The sequence below is a fragment of the Panthera tigris genome, chromosome A3 (genome assembly GCF_018350195.1).
Source record: "Panthera tigris isolate Pti1 chromosome A3, P.tigris_Pti1_mat1.1, whole genome shotgun sequence".
Taxonomy (NCBI): Eukaryota; Metazoa; Chordata; class Mammalia; order Carnivora; family Felidae; genus Panthera; species Panthera tigris.
In genome coordinates, this window is record NC_056662.1 from 117,095,050 (window position 1) to 117,116,835 (window position 21,786).

The following is a 21,786-nucleotide window of genomic DNA, read 5'->3' on the forward strand; positions in this document are numbered from 1 at the left end:
GTTATAATATCAACTCTGACACAATTATACAATTCTAGGTCCATTTTCTCAGTATTAGAATAGAAAAATAGTAGGGTGCCTGGGTGGCTCAGTCGGTTAAGCATCTGACTCTGGATTCTGGCTTAGGTCATGATCGCAGGGTGGCGAGATCGAGCCCCACCTCACACTAGGCGCTGGGTGTGCAGTCTGCTTGGGATTCTCTCTCCCTCCCTCTCTGCCCCTCCCCTGCTTGCACACTCACCCTTGCACAGGCGCTCTCTCGCTCTCAAAAAATACTAAAATAAAAAGAATTTCAAAACCGATAAAAAATAAAATAAAACAGAAAAGTGGAATAAGCTGAACCTCGAGGTCCTTTTGGGTTTTAAATTCTACACTCTCACAATACTTTTCAATATTGAAGATGTGCCTTGCAAATTTTAAAGGCAATTCCCAAAAAAGAAGTTGTAAATATTTCTTATCCTTTCCTTCATGGTATTCCCTCTTGTATCATCCTAGCTCAAAGCCCCTTTCTTCGCCCTCCCCCAGATTTTTGCAACAGTCCTCAGTTCTGCTCCTTACCCTTTCCTTGATCCATTATACTGACCACATTGCTATTGAATGATTCTGTTATTATCATTTCCTTCAGTGGCTCTTAACCTAGCATTCAATGTTCTCCACAATCTTGTCCCAACTTCCCTCTCTAACCTTTTCCAGCCCTTCCTTATATTAACTTACACTTCAGCAAACCTGTCAGTAGCGCTACAATACATTATACATTTCATTTGCTTATGTCATGCCCCCCGTTTGAAATTCTCTCTGCCATACTCCCTACTCAGGCTCCATTCTTTGAGAGTGAGCCCAAGTGTCACCTCTACTACAAAGCCTTTTCCGACAACCTTCTTTAAATTCCTGGAGCACTTAGCCTGTAATACATCTTTGGCATTTCGCATATGTTACCCTCCACTGGGCAGATTTAACACAGAAGAGGTCTGTAGAGATACTTCTGACTCTTTAACTCCAGGTAAGCCCCTCCGCTTCAATATGGGGTCAATGTGTAACACGTAGCATCTAAAGGGACCATCCTTAAACTACACATTTTTGAAAATCAACTAGCAGATTGAGTGTAATTATTAGAAATTTTGCAACAAACCCAGCCTACTCTTGCCAATCGCATTTTTACGGCTGTGTTCCAAAATTTAAGATAATTCTTTAGGTTTGGGTTAAAACTTCCTGTTTAACACTTCCCTTTTTAAAAAGGGGGGGGGGGACAAGATTTCAAAGTCATCAAAATTTTTAATTACAAAACTTTGAGACAAAAAAGACCAAACAAAGGACATAGTTTTGAACAATAAAACCCTCTTATAGTATAGGCATCATGGCAAAACTGAACTTGAGAAGGGAAAGAAAGAGACATTTTGTCTGGTCAGACCTTTTAAACAAAATGGCACATGTTTTTCTCCATGAGCAATGTAAAACACACAATTTTTTATGTAAACCACATGTGCTCTGACAAGTACCACAGCTCCTTTCCCTGCTTTAACCCCAGAAATATTTTACTTTAACTACAAAGTTTTTGCTCTTGCTTAATAAAGAGCACTTAATCTGATCTTTACCCTTCTGATAATAATACTGAGATAATATGGATACAAGTCCAAATTTGCCACTTTCACTTCTAGACAAAAAAGGCCTCTTGAAGAGCCAAGAAACACTCCCCTAACAAGCTCTGTGATGAAGTGTTAGTAAACATTAGAAAATTGATTGCAGGCATGAAATATTAAGTTAAAGTAAAGAAATCTCTTCAACATGTCTCTTTAAGCTGAAGTAAAAATATTTTAACCAATATGCTACAGATTTTAATTCAAAATAGTCTGCAAGTAAAACTCCAATAAAAAAAATCTTTAAACTATGTTGGCACATGAAGAGTTGTACTTATTTCAGAGGACAGAGGAAAAAAGGGGTGGAAAAAACCCCACATGTTTGGCAAATTTATCTGTCAAGCAATTGTCAAAAGCTAATTTTATTTTCCTTCAACAAATAAAGATCATCCAAAACGAGCCTGCAGTACTCACATGCAGAGCCGAGGGATCTGGCAGGAATTCAGCATCTTCTCCAAAGATAAAATCAGGGGGCAGCTCTGGGTATTGGGCATTGAAAATGATATCCCCTGAAAGAAAAGAAAACATCAGGCCTTTTGTATTTCCTTGCTAATTTATGAATGTTCTGAGGAATGCATCAAAGACACTTCTGAAAAAAAAAGAAAGGAGTTTACATTTACTTTAACAAGAAGAAAAAATTCTGAGGGACGCCTGGGTGACTGTCGGCTAAGCGTCTGACTCTTGATTCTGATTCAGGTCATGATCTCACGGTTCATGAGTTCAAGCCTCGCATCAGGCTCTGCGCTGTCAGATTCTCTCTGCTTGGGATTCTCTCTCACCTCTCTCTCTGCCCCTACCGAGCGTTCTCTCTCTCTAAATAAATAAATAAATAAATAAATTTTTGAAAAGCATCTCCTAAATGATTAATTCTTCAAATGGAAGAAATGATATCATCTTTTAAATTCCTATCTACAACATGCAATCAGAAGTTTTGTCTCCTACCACACTACAAATATAAATACCCAAGCAGAAAAGTGGAAGCATCCACATCCAAAGCACATGAAGATTTTTCTATAAAAAATGTTACCGTCCAATCACTGCCTGCTAATTAAGAAGCCTTTCCTGAAGACTGTTCCTCTAAAGAGAAGGACCTTGCCTTGAAAAAATTAAACATGCAAACTTTTGGTATAATGGAAAGAATATTTGGCTTGGAATCAAAAAGGTCAGGTTTATATCTACAATGTATCCTAATTATTTATTAGCTGACACTGTCTTGAAACACAAGACAAATTACAAAGTCTCCTTAACAAATTTGTGTTGCTAAGTTCTTCCACCTCCGTTCCTTTCCTGTCTCCTTCTTTAGCATTTTTTTTTTTTTGCCCCTCTGCTCACCCCAAGAACCAGTACTCATCATTCTGCTAATACCAACCAGCACATTAATGTACAGACAATTGAACACATGTACTGGGTTCTAGCTTATGAGTGTGTATACATGTGCATGTGCACACAACCTCTGTACCCACGCACAGAGTTTCATCAGTCCAATCATTTTTCCTGCTCAGACAAGATCTTCATAGTAATATCCAAATTGATACACTTAGACTTCAGTTCTCACTTGAGCCTCTCTACCTCTACGCACTATGTATTTCAGTCTCAAACTCTGCAAGTCTAAAAACATGCTCTGACTCTCCCTTTTCTTGCTCCTCACTTCCCTTAGCTGATTTTCCTATTTCTAGAGATTCCTTAATCCTCCATGCTGTGACTTGAGTGTCCTCTTTGACCTTACGCACACTCTTTATACTGTTAGAAAACAAGTCACCTCAATTCTCCCTCCAAAATGTTTCTCACATGGGTATTTCCTGCTGCTAACAGCTCTCTCCAGGCCCAGATGACCTAGTTCATGCATTCATGCATCCAACAAAAAAAAGTAAAATTGAATTCTGCTGTAGCCACTATGCTAGCCACTAAAGATAAAAGAAAAAAACTCTGCTCTTTAAGAATCGACAGACTAGAAGAACTCAATTATTTTCCTACCCTCCTAAGTGGTCTCCTGGTACAAGTTTCCCTCCAGCCCATAATATATGCTATCACCAAGTAAACATTCTTAAAGTAATGCTTTGCCCCAAAACTTTCTAGCTCCAAAAACTTCAATGATTTGCTAATGTCAAATGGAGTAAAGGGCAAATCTTTCAAACTAGCCTTAAAGGCCTCTGAAATACGACGTTCTTCCTTATTGGTTCACCCTTCTATCTACAAGCCAATACCAACCTTCCATTCCAGTCGATATGATCTGCTTACTGACCTCCAAACTATGACACCTACTTGAAATGCCCTTTCCCCTTGCTCAGTTCTTACCTCTCCTTTATAAGTGGACTTTATAAGTCCACTTAATAACCCTGCCTTGCATGAAGACTTTCCTGATAAATCCAGTACACGCCAATCATCATTGCCTCACATTCAACAATACTGACTAGTGACGCCATTCACTTGAGTATTTAGCTGTAGTATTATACTGTTTTTTTCCTGTTCTACTGATTTCAAAAATTCATAATAAACACATGGTATATGTGAGGCACTGTGATACACACTTTGTCAATATAAAGATGGTTCTCCTCAAGGAGCTTACATTTAGTCAGGGAGACAGGATATACACACAGAACCACAAATACAGAGCAGTACAAGGACAAACATTTGATTTTCCTAAATATCTTGCAAGCATTCAGAGAATGAACAGGCTTATACTTATTTGGTGTTTCCAATGGGGCAAAGTGTAACATACAGAATATATTCAAGAAATGTTCAATATATTTAACAAAATTCTATTTTCTGAATTGGATATCTAAGTGCTAACAATCTACAATAAGAAATAAAGTATAGAAGAGCTACTTCCACCTCTTTCTATAGAGAATAAATATGAGCAAGAAAATATACCCTTCATATTTACTCAAAGAGAACAAAAACACTACTTCAGAAAGCTATATGCACCCCTATGTTTACTGTAGCATTATTTATAAAGCGAAGATAAAGAAGCAACACAAGTGCCCATCGATAGATAAATGGATAAAGAAGATGTGGTATATAGGGGTACCTGGGTGGCTCAGTCGGTTAAGCGTCCAACTTCAGCTCAGGTCATGATCTCGTGGTTTGTGAGTTCGAGCCCCACATCGGGCTCTGTGCTGACAGCTCAGAGCCTGGAGCCTGCTTCGGATTCTGTGTCTCCCCCTTTCTCTGCCCCTCCCATGCTCATGCTCTGTCTCTCTCTGTCCCTCAATAATAAATAAACGTTAAGAAATTTTTTTTTTAAAAAAAGAAGATGTGGTATATACACATGATGAATTATGACTCGGCCATAAAAAAGAATGCGATGTGCAACAACATGGATAGACCTAGACGTTATAATGCTAAGTGAAATAAGTTAGTCAGAGAAAGACAAATATCATATGATTTCACTTACGTGTGGAATTTAAGAAACAAAACAAAGAAAAAAAGAGACAAAAAAAAACCACATTCTTAAATACAGAGAACAAATTAGGGAACAAACCAGAGGGGAGGTGGCTGGGCAGATGGGGGAAATAGATAAAGGAGATTAAGAGCACACTTATTTTTTTAAGTTTTTTACTTTGAGAGAGAGAGAGACAGAGAGAAAGCACGTGTGTGTGCATGAACGGGGGAGGGGCAGAGAGAGAAGGAGGGAGAAAGACTCCCGAGGAGGGATTCTCAAACTCACAAACTGTGAGATCATGACCTGAGTGAGCCACAATCAAGAGTCGAACATTTAACCAACTGAGTCACCGAGGTGCCCCTAGAATGCACTTATTTTGATGAGCACTGAGAAATGTATAGAATTATTGAATTATTATACTGTACACCTGAAACTAATATAACACTGCATATTAATTATACTGGAATTTTTTTAAAGGGTTAAAAAGGAAAATATGCTTTTCAGAAGTTGGATGTAGAATTAAATTATCAAAAGTAGTATAATCACTACCTCCTCATCACCTTACCCACTATCATTATCTCTGCTTGTCAACTGTATCTATTACAAATTATAAACTTACTTCAAATGTGCTAACTGTAAAGCATTATTAACCCAAACTAAGTAGCACTAATAGAGACAATATGAACATCCTGATTACTCATTCTTATTCAACTCTACTCAGTACACACAATTCCTTAGGACATATACATTAGAGATAATGTTTTTAGAAGTCCCACAGTTGGCCTACTTCAGTGACATTTAGAAAACAAATTCATAAGGCTAACAAAGCAGAGGCATAGAAGTTTTGGAAAAAGCCAAGCTAGACTCTATTGTGCATATTAATATTCAAAAAATAAACAGCATGCTAAATTCCAACAGAAGTTTTGGGGCACCTGGGTGGCTCAGTGGGTTAAGCATCCGATTTTGGCTCAGGTCATGATCTCACACTTCATGGGTTCGAGCCTCGTGTCGGGCTCTGTGCTCGCAGCACAGAGCCTGCTTAGGATTCTGTCTCTCCCTCTCTCTCTGCCCCTTCCCCACTCGCTCTCAAAATAAATAAACTTAAAATAAAAGATTTTACTACTTTTGTTACTACAAGAGGACATAAAGCTGGATTTTCAAGTTCCCAAAGTATCACTGTCAGTAATACGTATTTCCAAACCACTAAACATTAAAAATCTGATCCAAGGAAATCCACTTTTGCCAATTCTACTCAACATTTGACTGGAGGTTCTAGACAGGGCAATTAGGCAAGAAAAAGAAATGAATGGCATCCAGATTTAAAGAAAAAACATTATCTCTATACACAGATGACATGATTTTGCATATAGAAAATCCTAAGGAATACACATACACACAAACACACCAAAATAAACAAGTTCAACAAAGTTGCAAGAGACAAAATTAATGTGTAGAATAAATTACATTTTTATAACACTAGCAATGAAAAATCCAGAGATGAATTTTTTCTTAAATCCATTTACAACAGCATCAAAAAGAATAAGATACTTAGGAATAAATTTAGCAAAACCAGCAAAACATGTACACTGAAAACTATAAAACAATGGAAAGATATGGAAGAAGGACTACATAAATGGAAAGACATCTCATGTTCATGGATCCGAAGCCTCAATATTGTCAAGATGACAATACTTCCTAAATTAATCCACAAATTTCATGCAATCCCTATCAAAATCCCTCCTGGCTCTTTTTTTGCAGAAATTGACAAACCAATCCTAAATGTCATACAGAAATGTAAGGGTTCCAGGATGGCTCGAAAGCAATCTTGGAAAAAAACAAGTTGGAAGACCTGCTTCCCAATTTCAAAACTTATCATGGAGACACGCTAATCAAGACAGTGTGGTGCTGACATAAGAACAGACATACTGATCAATGGAATAAAATTCAGAGTCTGGAAATGCTCTGACATTTGTAGTCAACTGATTTTTTTTTATTTTTAATTGAAGTATTCTTGACATATATTAGTTTCAGGTGTACAACACAGTGATTCAACAATCACTATATACATTACACACATTACAAAATGCTCACCACGATAAGTATATTACAATATTATTGACTATATTGCCTATATTATACTTTTCATCCCTGTGACTTATTTTATTATAATCAATTGATTTTTGCCAAGAGTGCCAAGGGAATTCAATGAGGCGAAAAGAGTGTTCTCACCACCTCACACTCATAAAAAGTATTACTATTTAAAAAAAGAGCTGACTACTATAAGAGAAAAAGAGAGAGAAAGATAACATATCAAGTGTTGGAGAGGGTGTGGAGAAATGGGAACCCTTGTATACCACTGATAAGAATGTAAAATGGTACAGCTGCTATGGAAAACAATATGGCAGTACCTCAAAAATTTAAAAATAGAATTGCCTTATGACTAAGCAATTCCACTCTTTGGGGTATATACTTAAAAGAAGTGAAATCAGTGTTTCAAACAAATATTTGTACACCCATGTTCACAGCAGCATGATTCACAATAGCCTAATGGAAACAACACAAGTGTCCATCAATGGACAAACAAAATATGGTATACACATACAATGGAATATTCTTCGGCCCTTAAAAAGAACATTCTGACACATCCTAGAATATGGATGAAACTTGAGGATGCTATGGTAAGTGAAAATAAGCCAGTCACAAAAAGACAAATAGTTTATGAGTCCACTTTTACGAGGTACCAAGAGTAGTCAAATTCATAGACACAGAAAGAATGGTGGTTAGCAGGAGCTGGGGGGCAGGGCGGGCGGGGGGAGAAGGAGAGACTTGGGAGCTGTTTAACTGATACAGAATTTCAGTTTTTAAAGATGAAAAAAGTTATGTAGATTAGTTGTACAACTAAATATTGTTAACACTACTGAAATATACACAAAAAATTATTAAGATGGTAAATTTTATGTTATTTTTACCACAAATTAAAAATTTTTAAATGAAAGAGTCTGCTACTGACTGAATGTATCCCCCTTAAAAGTCATATGTTGAAACCCAATCCCCAATGTGATGGTATTCGGAGGTAAGGCCTTTGATAGGTGATTAGGTCATAAGGGCAGAGCCCTCGTGAACAAGATTAATCCCCTTTAAAAAAGACCCAAGAGAGCTCCCTTGCCCCATTCTGCTATGTGAGGTTACAGTGAAAAAGACAGACCATGAACCAGGAAGCAGACCTACTAGACACTGACTATGACAGCACCTTCATCTCAGACTTCCCAGCCTCTAGAACTGTGGGAAATATTGTTGTTTAAGTCATCCAATGTAGGGTAATTTGTTAGAACAGCCTGAACAGACTAAGATGGCCTTTTTTAACAAATGGTGCTGTGCCAACTGGACAGCCACATGTAAAAGAATGAATGAGTCCCTAATTCACATCATACACAAAAATTAACTCAAAATGGATCAAAGACCTAAGCGTAAGAGAAAAAACTATAAAACTTTTTGAGGAAAACGTAAGAATAAACCTTCATAACAAGAATGTTTACTTAGATATGAAATCAAAAGCCCACACAACAGAAGAAAAACTAGGTAAACTGAACCTCCAAAAAATTTTAAACTTTGTCCTTCAAAGTTCATTGTCTAGAAAGTGAAAAGACAATCTGAAGAGGGGAAATACACGATTTGGCAAATCATATATCTGATAAAGGACTTCTATCTAGAATATACAAAGAACTCTTATACCTCAACAATAAAAAGACAAATAACCCAACTTAACAACGGGCAGAAGCAGCATTATTTACAATAGCCAAACTCTGGAAGCAGCCCAAGTGTCCAGTGATAGAAAAATGGCTAAGGAAGATGTAGTGTATACATACAACGGGATACTACTCAGCCAGAAAAAAAGAAAGGAATCTTGCCATTTGCAACAACATGAATGGAGCTGAAGAGTATGATGCTAAATGAAATAAGTCAGGAAAGACAAACACCATATGCTTTCACTCATGTGGAATTTAAGAAGCAAAACAAATGAACAAAGGGGGGAAAAGGAAGACAAACAAAAAACAGACACTTAACCATAGAGAACAATCAGACGGTTACCACAGGGAAGGTGGGTGGGGGATGGGTGAAATAGGTGAAGGGGATTAAGAGGCCACTTAAGATGATCACTGAGTGAGGCATCAAGGTGTTGAATCACTATACTGTACACCTGAAACTAATATAACACTGTATGTTAACTACACTGGAATTAAAATTTTTAAAAAAGAAAGTTAACTTTAATAAATTAAGTAATTGAAAATGAAAATGGACAAAATAGTTGAATAGACATTCCTCCAAAGAAGATACAGAAGAGATTAATATTAATAAGCGTATGAAAACATGCTCAACATCATTAGTCATTAAGGAAATGAAAACCAAAACCACAATTTGATACCCCTTCATACCAACTGTGATTGGTATGAATCAAAAAGTAAGTGCTGGTGAGGATGTGGAAAAACTGGAACCTTCACACTCTGCTGGTGGGAATATAAAACAGTGCCATCATTTTGGAAAGCAGGTTGGCAGTTCCTCCACATGTTAAATTTAGAGTTAACTTATGACCCACCAATTCCACTGCTAGGTACATACCTAAGAAAAATGAAAATGTATGTCCACACAAAAGCTTGGACATGAATGCTTGCAGCAGCAGTGGAAAACAGCCAAAAAGTGGAACAGCCCAAAGGCCATCAACTGATCAATGTAGAAATAAAATGGAGTATCATTCAACTACAAAGAAAGAAGCACTGATATATGTTACAATATGAATGACCTTGAAAACTTTATGCTAAATGAAAACAGACACAAAAGGCCACATATAGTATACGATTACCGTGTAATTCCATTTACATGCCATGTCCATAATATGTAAATCCACAGAGACAGAAAGCAGATTATCAGTTACCAGAGGCCAGGATGAGAGGAAGAGGGAGGGAACACTAATGATAATGAGTGCAAAGATTCTTTTAGTGATGATGAAAATTAATGTTGGAATTAATATTGATGGTTGTACAGCCTTGTGAATGTATTAAAAACCAATGAATTGTATCCACTTCCAAGAGTGAACTGGATGGTACGTGAATTAAATCTCAATGACACTGTTTTTTAATCTGATGTAAAAATCTGTTCTACTTTAATCTTAACTTAAACACAAATAAATTAGAAAGTGTTTACCCAGGGCGCCTGGGTGGCTCAGTCAGTTAAGCATCCAACTTCGGCTCAGGTCGTGATCTTGCGGTTTGTGGGTTCAAGTTCCATATCGGGCTCTGTGCTGATAACTCGGAGCCTGAAGCCTTCTTCGGATTCTGTGTCTCCTTCTCTCTCTGCCCTCCCCCTACTCACACTCTCTCTCTCTCTCCCTCAAAATAAATAAACATTAAAAAAAAAAAAGAAAGTGTTTACTCAATGGTTATGAGTAAATTTAATTTTTATAAATAAAATCATCTTGAAAATGTAGTTGGGGAGTTTTCCATTTAAAGTAACTCTACAATGAGCCCTTTTTAAAAGCAAAGAATACTTTTATTAAGGTAAGTACTAACAAAGATCTGTATTTTCCAAAAAGTTTCCCAAATGTCTCCTTCTAAAGGAAAATACTGGGGAATACTGATTTTTTTTAAATTTTTGGTGATTTTTAAAAATTGTTAAAGAGACAAAAGTATTTGAATATACAATTTTTTAAAGAAACAATGTATACCAAATTACCATACCCTCAACTAAAGAAAATCTTTTGAGAGAGAGAGAAAAATTACTATATTGCATACAGTAAAAACATTATACAAATATTTTTCAAAACACGGAAGTAATTTAAACATCTTTCAGAATCTCACACTCTTACATTTCAGAATTTCTCAAACACTTTACCTTCGACCTCAAAGAACTCATGAAACACTCTGCCTCAATACTCTATAGCCTCTTTGGAATAAAATCCAGCATTGTTTTCTTGCTAGGGTGAATAGTCAGTAAATCAGTCAAAGACTTTTATTAAAAACCCACCATGCACAGATGCACATATTGGACACCTGGGGAGTTATACAGGAAGTCGAAAACATAGTACCTGACCTCAAGGCTGGGATGGTGGAGAAAAGACCAACACAAATCATATAGGAGAGCAATAACACTGTATTTCCTTTATTTCACCCTGGAGAAGATGATACGAACACAGAGTACACATTACTTGAATACTGCTTAGTTCAACTTTTCATAAAGGGGGAAGAATAGGTAAGAGGAAAAAGAAATAAAAATAGGATCAGAGGTGATACAAGGTGAGGTTAAAAAAAAAGAAGGAAAAAGAAAAGAAACAAAACACAGAATGGCTAGAAGTGTCATGACCACCTAACAACAAAATGGTAGTTTCAAGTCTTATTTTTATGACTCCCTAAAAATTGCCATATTGGCAATTTGACCAAGATGGCTACCATATTGGTCCCTAATGGGACCAATGGGGCAGAAGTTCCTCCCTTTGAAAATACATTATCTACCATGGCTCATAATATTACATATACATGAAATCACATAAATTCCAGGTGCAAGACAGTTTTTATTCACATGCCTATGCAGCTGACAATCTTTACAAGATATCGGCACCATCTCCGGAAGGCCCAGTTACTTAGATCCGCAGGGTGGACCAGATGTCCTGCTCCCCAGTTACAGAAAGAACACAGCTTGTCCACAGGCTCCTTTCCTTATTCGTAAACCACTGAAATAGTATCATGCTGGCTTGTCAAAGAAACAATTCAAATGGTAAATAAGTGGAGTTTTGCCAATGATCAAAGAATTATTGTTATCAGTTGCTGCATAAAATGCTAATTTACTGAAACACCAAGTATAGGAAGTAAGAGTCAAACACGTCTTGTGGGAATGCCAGGGTGATGGAGATTTTCAATAAAAAGGTAGGTTCAAGCAATAGTTTTACAAAAGACTTTGGAGAGGTGACTCATTTCCAACGGTTAGCTCCAACTCTTGATAATGTTTCCTTACACTTAAATTTAATTCTCTTTCTCTCCAAAAATTTCATCCATTGGATCTTAAAAATTTATGGAACAATTCTAGTTTCACTTTAATATCATAGCCCTTCAATTATCTGCAGGCAGTTCTTATGACCTCTCTGTCAACCCCACCATGAGTCACCTCTTGACCAGGCTAAATACCCCAGCTGCTTTCACTACTCCTCATATAACTTGGCTTCAATTTCCTTTATCGTCCTCTCCTCTCTCTTCTCTGCATGTGTACCAGTTTGTCCATAGCCCTCTTAGAAAATAATAACCCAGAACTACACATAACAAGTGTGTTCTAAAGAACACAGAATCAAGTAAAAAAAAAAAAATCCATGCCTTCATTTTAGATAAGCTTTTATTAGTAAGTACCACTGCAAATTGAAACTGTTTTTTTGGCAGCCACATCAGTGTTGACTTGTATTATGCTTCTTAACAACTAAAAGCCCCAAGACTTTCATATATACACTAAGCCACGTATCTCTCATTCTTAATTTGGACAGCTGAATTTCGGAATCCATTTCAGGATTTTAAATTTATCCCTATTATATTTCAATCTTGTTAGATTTATCTCTCTATTTACAGCCCGTTATAATATTCTTAGATTCTATTCCAATTTTGGGTTGGCACTCCCAGTTCTGCATTATAAACAGATATAAGCATGCTTCTGGAAAACTCCCTCTCTGGCAGCCACAGTTCCATTAATCAGTACCTCTTGGGTACGATCATTTAAATAATATTTACCCAATAACACTATGAGCTTAAACATTCAGCACAAGGATATCATGAAAAAATTGATCAAGTGCCTCAAAGATACACCGTTTGTCCTACAAATTCAGAGACAGTGTCAATGATTCCATTGTAGAGCACACATTTTGTTTTGAGAGGTAGAATTTCTTTTCCTCAAGGAAAAGAGACTGTAAAGAATTATCATATCCGAAAGTTGGCATAATTTGCATGAAACATGTCCTCAAAAACTACCTGTAGAAGAAACAATGGAAGTGGAGACAGATTAAACAGGTAATTTATTTATTTTTTTCTTAATGTTAATGTTTATTTTTGAGAGAGAGAGAGAGAGAGAGAGAGAGAGAGACAGAGTGCGAGCAGGGGAGAGGGGAGAGGGGAGAGGGAGACACAGAATCTGAAGCAGGCTGCAGGCTCCAGGCTCTGAGCTGTCAGCACAGAACTCGACATGGGGCTTGAACCGTGAAGTCATGACCTGAGCCGAAGTCAGATGCCTAACCAAGTGAGCCACCCAGGCACCCCTGAGCAGGTAATTTAAATTGGCCACCTTTCCTCATGAGACTTCCTTCTATCTAGAGATCCCTCTCTCTAGATTGAGACCACATCTTATCCTTCTTTGCATTTCTAAAGCTGTGCTGGACAACAGAAATATAATACAAGCAATGTACCTAATTTTAACTTATTAGTAACCACATGAAAAGGGTGAAATTAAATTTTAAACTATTTAAAAAATTTTTATATACAGCACAGTTCTCCTTTTTTGTGTTTAATTACATCAGTTTTTGGTTTTTTTTATCACATGCATAGATTCACATACACAGATCTGTGTAAACCACCAAAACTAGGATACAGAACAATTCTATCATCCTCCAAAATGTCCTCGTGCTATCCTTCTGTAGTTAGACTTTCCCACCATCCCTCAGCCCTGGCAACCTCTGATCTGTTCTCTGTCACTTCAGTTTCACATTGTCCAGAATGTTATACAAAGGAATCACACAGTCTGTAACCTTTTAGAAGGTTTTTCACTTAGCATAGCTATTGGAGATCAGGCCAAATGTACTGATACACTTAAGTGCACGTATCAACAGTCCGTTCCTTTTTATAGCTGACTAGTGTTCCATTCTAAGGATACACAGTTTGTTTATCCATTTACCCAGTGGAGGACATAGTTCCAGTTTTTGATGATCATGAACAATGCTACTACGAATATCGATGTACAGGGTTTTGTGTGAACAGAAAATTTTCATTTCTACAGAAATTATTATCGTAATTTCTAGACAAATACTTAAGAGTGAGATCAGTAGGCCATGTGAAAAAGTGTATCTTTCACCCAAAAACATACTACCAAACTGCTTTTCCGGAAGGGCTATTTAACAGTAGTACAAACAAGGCATGAGAGAGAGTTTCAACTGCCACACATTCTCACCAACACCTGATGTGGTCAGTTTGTAGCTGTTGTCACTGTCCGTGTTGTTTTTAGTCCTTCTAATAGGCGTGTCATGGCTTCTCAATGGTTTTAACTTGCAGTTCCCTAATGACCAATGAAGTGAAAATCTTTTCATGTGCTTATTACTTGCTTTCTGTATATCTTCTTTGGTGAAATTTGTCTTCTGTCAGATAAGGGATTTGCAAATATTTTCTCCCACTGTGTCTTATCTGTTCATTGTCTCAAAAGCATTTGCAGAACTAAAGTTTTTAATTTTGGTAAAAATCCAATTTATCAACTTAAAAAAAAATATTTTTTTTTTGTTTAACGTTTCTTTACTTTTGAGAAAGAGACAGAATCCGAAGCAGGCTCCAGGCTCTGAGCTGTCAGCACAGCCTGGAGTGGGGCTTGAACCCACAGACTGTGAGGTCATGACCTGAGCCGAAGCTGGAGGCTTAACTGACTGAGCCACCCCAGGTGCCCCATCAACTTTTTTTAAGGACTGTTTTTGGTGTTGTATCTAAGAATTCATTGCCTACTTCAAGTCACCAAGACTTCCTGCTATGTTTTCTTCTCGGAGTTTTATAGTTTGGAATTTGACATTTCAGAATGTAATTTGAGTTATATTTTGTACATTGCTTAAGATATAGGTCAAGATCCTTCTTTGGGGGCGGGGAGAGCATATGAATGCCCAATCGTCCTAGCACTATTTGTCGAGAAGACTATCCTTTTTCCACCGAAGTTCTCTTGCCTAATTGTGAAAAATCAATTGACCATATTTACGTGGCTTAATTATTGGACTATTTTGTTTTATTGAGTGGTATCTATTCTTTTGCCAATACCACACTGCCCCTGATAATCAGTCTTAAAACTGAATTGTCTGATTCCTCCAACTTGGTTCTTTCCAAAAATTTTTGGCTATTCTGATTCGTCTTTTAAAATAAATTTTAAAGTAATGTTTTTAATATCTACAAAATCCTATTGGGATCCTGATGGGGATTGCACTAAAACTGTAGATCAATTTAGAAAAAATAACAAGTATACTGAGTTTTCCAATCCATGAATGTGGTATCTTTCCATTTACTGAGGTCTCTGATTCCTTTCACCTACATAGAGATCCTGAACATATCTTAATAGATTCACAACGGAGTATTTTTTTCTTTTCCCTTTTTTTTTTTTTGGTAGGGTAGCTATTATAAGCGCACTACTTTTAAATGTTGTTTCTGATCGTTCTTGCTAGTATAAAGAAATAGGATTGATTTTCCTATGCTGACCTTATATCCTATACCTTTGGACTCAATGGGTCAGGAAGTTTCTTGGAAATTCCTTGGGATTTTCTATGTCGACAAACATGTGGTAAGTGAATAAAGGCAGTTTTATCTCTTCCTTTCCAACATGTATATCTTGTATTTCTTTTTCTTGCCACAGTACACTATCTATGACTTTCAGTATAATGGGATATAGTCATAAACGTGAACACCCTAGCCTTGTTCTCAATCTTAGGAGGAAAGCATTTAGTCTTTTACCATGTATGATGTTAGCTGTGGTTTATTCCCAGAATAAAACCTGCTTGGTCATAATGCATTTCATATGAATTTTTTTCTCTTAGATTCAATTTCTTAATATTTTTTGAAGAGTTTTGCTCCTCTCTTCAAATGACGGATATTTATCTATAGCTTATTTTGTTTTTCTGGTACTTTCTTTCACTGGTTTTGACATCAGGAGGATGCTGACCTTGTAAAATGCATTCGGAAATTTTGTGTCCACTTCAATTTCTGGAAGAGACTGCATAGAAATGGTGCCATTTTCTTTAATAAAAGTCATCTGAGATCATCTGGGCCAGCATTTTTATTTTTGAAAGCCTGTTTTTAACTATGAACTCAACTGTTCTAACAGATATAAATCTATTCAGATTATCTGTTTCTTCTTGAAAGACTTGTGACGGTTTGTGTCTTGTAAGGAATTTATCCATTTCATTAAGAATGAGGGCACCTGGGTGGCTCAGTAGTTTGAGCAGCCGACTCTTGATTGCGGCTCGGGTCATGATCCCAGGTTCATGGGATCGAGCCCTACATCAGACTCCACACCGAGCATGGAGCTTAAGATTCTCTCTCTCTCTCTCTCTCTCTCTCTCTCTCTGCCCCCTCCCCTGATCTCTCTCTCAAATTAAATTAAATAAATAAATAAATAAATAAATAAATAAATAAATAAATAAGTTGCTGAATGAATTGCCATTCAATTAGGTTCAAACTGAAAATGCTGAGCCATCTTCTGCAAACTTGATTCAAATGTCAGGATAGTTTTCAAAGCCGCTTAATGCTATTCCGATTTTTCCCAAGTATATGTTACCCAGAGACCAGTCTGAGATCTTGGCACTGGGCTACACCACAGATCAATTCTCAAAGCCTTTGCTACATTGATTCTGTCTGGTTCCATACATGTGCAGCTTGAGGAGCAAGCCTGAGACTTCATACACAAATTAAAGGATCCTTTTCTCCAGCTCCCTCCTCTCCAGGATTTCTGCCTATATTTTCTGGCTCCCAGGGGTGTCTTTTCCTGGAACTCGGGCTAGAAAGTGGAAGTTTTAGCCTCCCCATGCTTCAGTTCCCATAACCATGCCCACCTAGCAGTAAAATAGCAAAAGAAAAGTTTGAGACGCTGCTGCAGAAGTCTATTTGCATCACTGGAACTTGGCTGAGTTTGGGCCAAGAGTAAATTAAAAAAGCTCCATCCTAAAGCCTCCTCCCCCCTCTTTTTGGTCTTCTGACCTAAGACAAAGGGTTTCACTACAGCTTTTTCTGTCCATGCTTACTACACAGTTCCAGGATCTAGGGTGCCCTATGGTCTAAACCAGGAGAAATGAAAGAAAAAAAAGGGGAGGGGCAATACAGAAAACTAACCTCTATATGAGTCATGCTTCGAGTTCAAATTTTTGTTCTTAGTATGCCTGCTATTGCTTTCAAGAGTCCTCACATATTCGCTCTATGTATTCTTTAAGTATTCTAGGGTTTTCCACCGTAACTGCTGAGAGATAGATAGGGTGGAGAGTCTTTACATCTTCTTATCTAGAACTGATCATTATTCTTAATAAGTAAATATTTAATAAATATCATATGTAAAAATAATTAATACATTAATTTAGCCAATAGATTAAAATAGCATCATTTCAACATGTAATCAGTATCTAAATAATTAGTGAGGTATTTTAAATTATTTTCAGAATGAAGAGTTCAGAATCTGATGTGTCACACAGCACAGCTCAATTCAGACTCACCGTATTTCAGCTACTACATAGCCACAGGAGGCTAGTACTGACCATGTTAGGCAGCACAGATCTAGAGGGACAAATGAAAGAAGAGCACAGAGAGAATGAAGGAAATGTCATGCAACCTTCCATGGCTCCTTCCTGGTAAAAATGCACTCACTACTTCATTGGGCAGCACTTTCTGTGGCTGGGCAATTAACAGTTGATGGAAAAAGCTCTTTTGTATGATGAAAAATACATATGCCTACAAATCACTTTTACCTATTAAGGGTGGTCCTAACCCTAAGCATTATTCTACACAGCAGTCCTCAGATTCATCTGCAAATGACCTTTCCTTTAGTCTTCTGCAAGTTAAACATCCCCGGTTATTTCAGTGGACAGTTCTCAGGAAATTAAGCTACATGACTTAAGTGTACACCAGGGAATTTGCTATGTTGCTGATACTTAGAAATCTGGACTTATTAGGAAAGGGGCATAAAAGTCCCATCTTCAGATGTTATAATATGTTTTAAATGAACCTTTAACCTTGAATTTTTGTATACTGATTTCAGTGCATAAAATAACAATATTTTAAGCCAAATGCTATGAATTAGCATTACGTTATTGAGTAATAAATATTCTACTGCAGAAAATTTTAGTCTTAATAATTTTCTAACGCATATTCACAAACTGTTTCATTAATACAATTTATTACCAATTCCTTTTTAATGACTGTAATGTATCTGATACCATAAAAAGAAAGCAAGCTTTCCCAACCTTCCTGTGATTTTTTTTTTTTGTAGTTTTAAAAAGTAGTTAGGAACTAAATATAATTTGAAAGCAAATCAGTAATGATGAGCGTCAAGAAGTTGTGAGAAACTGGGAAAACAGTAGGAAAGGAAAACTTAGCAGATAAGCTTGATTTTCATATACACATCATTAATGCAGGGATAGCCATGTATGTATTTACATTTCACGGTCTGGGAAGTAACTGACAGTGAGATGGATAAAAAGGCTGGTTTAAGTGAACAGAGTAAGCAGCTTTGCATTTACAGAGAAGAAAAGGAGACTGTCCTTTAGAGGATGCTGCAGAAAGCGTTAAAAGGAAATGTGAAGCAATGCAAACAAAATGGTAACAGTTACTGTGCACTTGAGGAAGCTTCAGAAAGGAGTATGTGACTATAAAGATTTGGGTTCAGGTGACAAGGTAAAAGAAGACTTCTTTCCTTTTATACAGAGATAATCTTCACTTATTAATTCCTCCAATACCTCAGAAAATATGAAGCATATACAACACTCCACATCGTGTCAGTAACAGAAAAAGAATGAAGGGATTCTGCCACCAATAAAGCTTGCAATCTAAGAGATACGATGTCAGAGGTAAGACAGTTAGATTTTTTTATTAAAATATTTTTATAAGCTTACATCTTTTTTTTTAAGTTTACTTCTTTATTTTGAGAGAGAAGGAGGGAGCATGCAAGCAGGTGAAGGGCAGAGAGAGAGTGAGAGAGAAAGAGAGAATAGAATCTGACACAGCCTCTGCACTGTCAGCACAGAACCCAAGGCAGGGCCGGATCCCACAACCTTGAGATCATTACCTGAGCCGAAATCAAGAGGGAGACACTTAACTGGCTGAGCCACCCGGGCACCCCGAGGTAAGACATTTATAAAAATAACTACAAGCACTAATGAATTATTGATTTGGGATAGGAACTGCCAAACGATACTAAAAATATTTGGTTATTGGGGAGCAGGATACAGTCTCAAAGTATCACCCGACAGATTATTAATAACATAAGTATTATTACTACAATAGTATTACTACAATAATACAATCACCACAGTACAAAAAGGTATCCTTACAATGGAGAAATCTGGCAAATATCACCTTAATTTAACCACAGAGTCAAACTTAGCAGCACCAACAATGGACCAAATGGACATCACGGACCCTCTGATGACTACACAGAGGACAGAACATCACTTATTTAGAAAGTCTGACAGACATGTTTGGCCTAAATACAATCGAGAAGAGGTAATCAGACAGAACAAGTTGTGGGACATTCTACAAAACAGCCTGCACTCTTCATTCAAAACCATTGATACCATGAGTGACAAAACAAAAACAAAAACAACACCCAAAAACAGGCTAAGAGAACTGTTCTAGATTAAAGAAAATTCAATAGATATGAACAGGAAATACAGTGCATGATCTTTCACCGGATCAGAGACCAGGGGAAAAGTGCTAAAAGGACATTAACAGACAATGGTGGAAATATAAGTATGGGCCACTTATTAAATCATCTTATTCTATCACTGTTAAATTTCTTGAGTGTGATAATGGAATTGAGATTCTACAGAAGAAAAATATTCTTTACTTGGGAAATATATACTGAAGTATTCAAGGTGAAGTATCAAAATGTTTGCAACTAACTTTGAAATGGTTCAGCAAAAATATTTTCATATAGGGATAAAAATATCTATCGGCCTACATATGCACATATGTGTTGAGTACAGAGAGATAAATAAACTGGCAAAATTCTAACAACCAATAAACTAGATAATGGGTTTACAGATACTTGGTATATATATAATTTTTCAAAACTTTTATCAGAAAAATTTTATTTTTAAAAATAACAACTTGAGAGAAAAAATAGTACAAGGTAAAAATTGATTAGTGCCACAAGAAATGTCACAAATAAAATGCCATGGTAATTCTGAAAATGGAGGAATCAGTAAGGAATATAAGAGACAGCTTCATCAAAGAATCAGCACTTGAGCTAGGTGTTAGTCAACACAACGAATTCTGAAAGAAAAAAATTGTATAAAATATATTGATACTCTTTTATAAAAAGTGAAACAATAGAGAATATATACCCCCCAAAATTAAAGAATAAAAAGGATTTAAAAATGAGGATGTGAGGCATGTCTGGGTCGCTCAGTCTGTTGAGCATCTGACTCGATTTTTAGCTTAGGTCTCGTGGTTCATGGGATCAAGCACCACATCAGGCTCTGTGGTGATGGCATGGAGCCTGCTTGGGATTCATTCTCTCTCTCTCTCTCTCTCTCTCTCTCTCTCTCTCTCTCTCTCTCTCTCTCTCTCTCAAAACAAATAAACATTTTTTAAAAAAGCAGAGGGGCGCCTGGGTGGCTCAGTCGGTTAAGTGTCCGACTTCCGCTCAGGTCATGATCTCACAGTCCGGAATTCGAGCCCTGCATTGGGCTCTGTGTTGACAGCTCAGAGCCTGGAGCCTGCTTCCGATTCCCTCTGTATCTGCCCCTCCCCTGCTCACACTCTGTCTCTCTCTCTCTCAAAAATAAATACAGTTTAAAAAAAAATTTTTTTTAGTAAAAAAAATTTTTAAAAACCAGAAATGAGGATATGAAGGGAACATTATGAACAAAAGCAGAGTGGCAGGAGACATAAAACATATCTATGGAAGAACAGCAGATGCCATTGGTGCCCCAGCCATTTTCCCTTGGTCCACCCATCCCAGTGGTCACCTGCAGCCTTGGATTCCTGGACATCAGAGCTTCTCAAAATCAGTACTATTGACATATGACACTGGATAATTGTCACAAGGGGCTGCCCTATGGATTATACAATGTTTACCTGTATCCCTGACTTCGACCTGCTAGATTCCAGCCAGTAACGCTCTCCTCCTCCCTCAGTTGTGACAAAACTTTCTCCAGACACTGACAAATGATCTCTGGGGAACAACAAAACCTCCCCATTCCCATTCCCCTACCTCAACTCCTCATCCTGCTATAGCCTACCTCACCCCTATGCACCCCCCATCCCTATCCTGGCCATAGCTATAAACCAGTGACCACCCACCCAGCTCAAATAACTTTATCTATCTGGTCTAAAAGAGTTTGGTCAGCATGGAGCGGGGAGAAAAAGAGCCTGAGGACCTGAAAGTGAACGACACTAAGAGCAAACGATGAGAGTGAACATATAAATCATTTCTTTGCCTTCCTTGAGGCAATCCTGAGATGAGGTACACACAGTTGGGAAGTCGGAAGTAGGGTTTAACCTCTCTGACCACATTAATAACCCACTCATTGATGTACCCTTTTTTGGCTTTTCTCCCTCCCTTGTCTCTCTAACCTACTCCCTCACTGCGCTTCCAGGGATCCCCCCCCAAATAAGTTGTATGTACCCAAATCCTTGTCTCAAGCTCTGTGTTTAGGATCCAAACTAAGGCAAAAGTGTGGCTGCTGACTGAAGAAATATATGCTGCTCCTGAAGAAATGATACATCTAATATCGAACCATGGCTGTGTGTGATTTTCCAAAATCTTATCTCTGACAGTTCTGCCCATTCAGCGATGACCTTA

At 37.3% G+C, this 21,786-nt stretch overlaps 1 protein-coding gene across 5 annotated transcripts in view; it reads right to left on the reverse strand.

Annotated features, from left to right (window-relative positions):
- The window catches only part of BABAM2 (BRISC and BRCA1 A complex member 2), a 395,194-nt gene that overhangs the window by 306,149 nt on the left and 67,259 nt on the right, over positions 1-21,786 (reverse strand). For all 5 annotated transcript variants that reach the window (XM_007088867.2, XM_042982266.1, XM_042982264.1 and 2 more), the window contains exon 4: positions 2,049-2,143. In XM_007088867.2, coding sequence (XP_007088929.1) covers positions 2,049-2,143 — 95 coding nt within the window. The remainder of the gene's footprint in view (positions 1-2,048; positions 2,144-21,786) is intronic.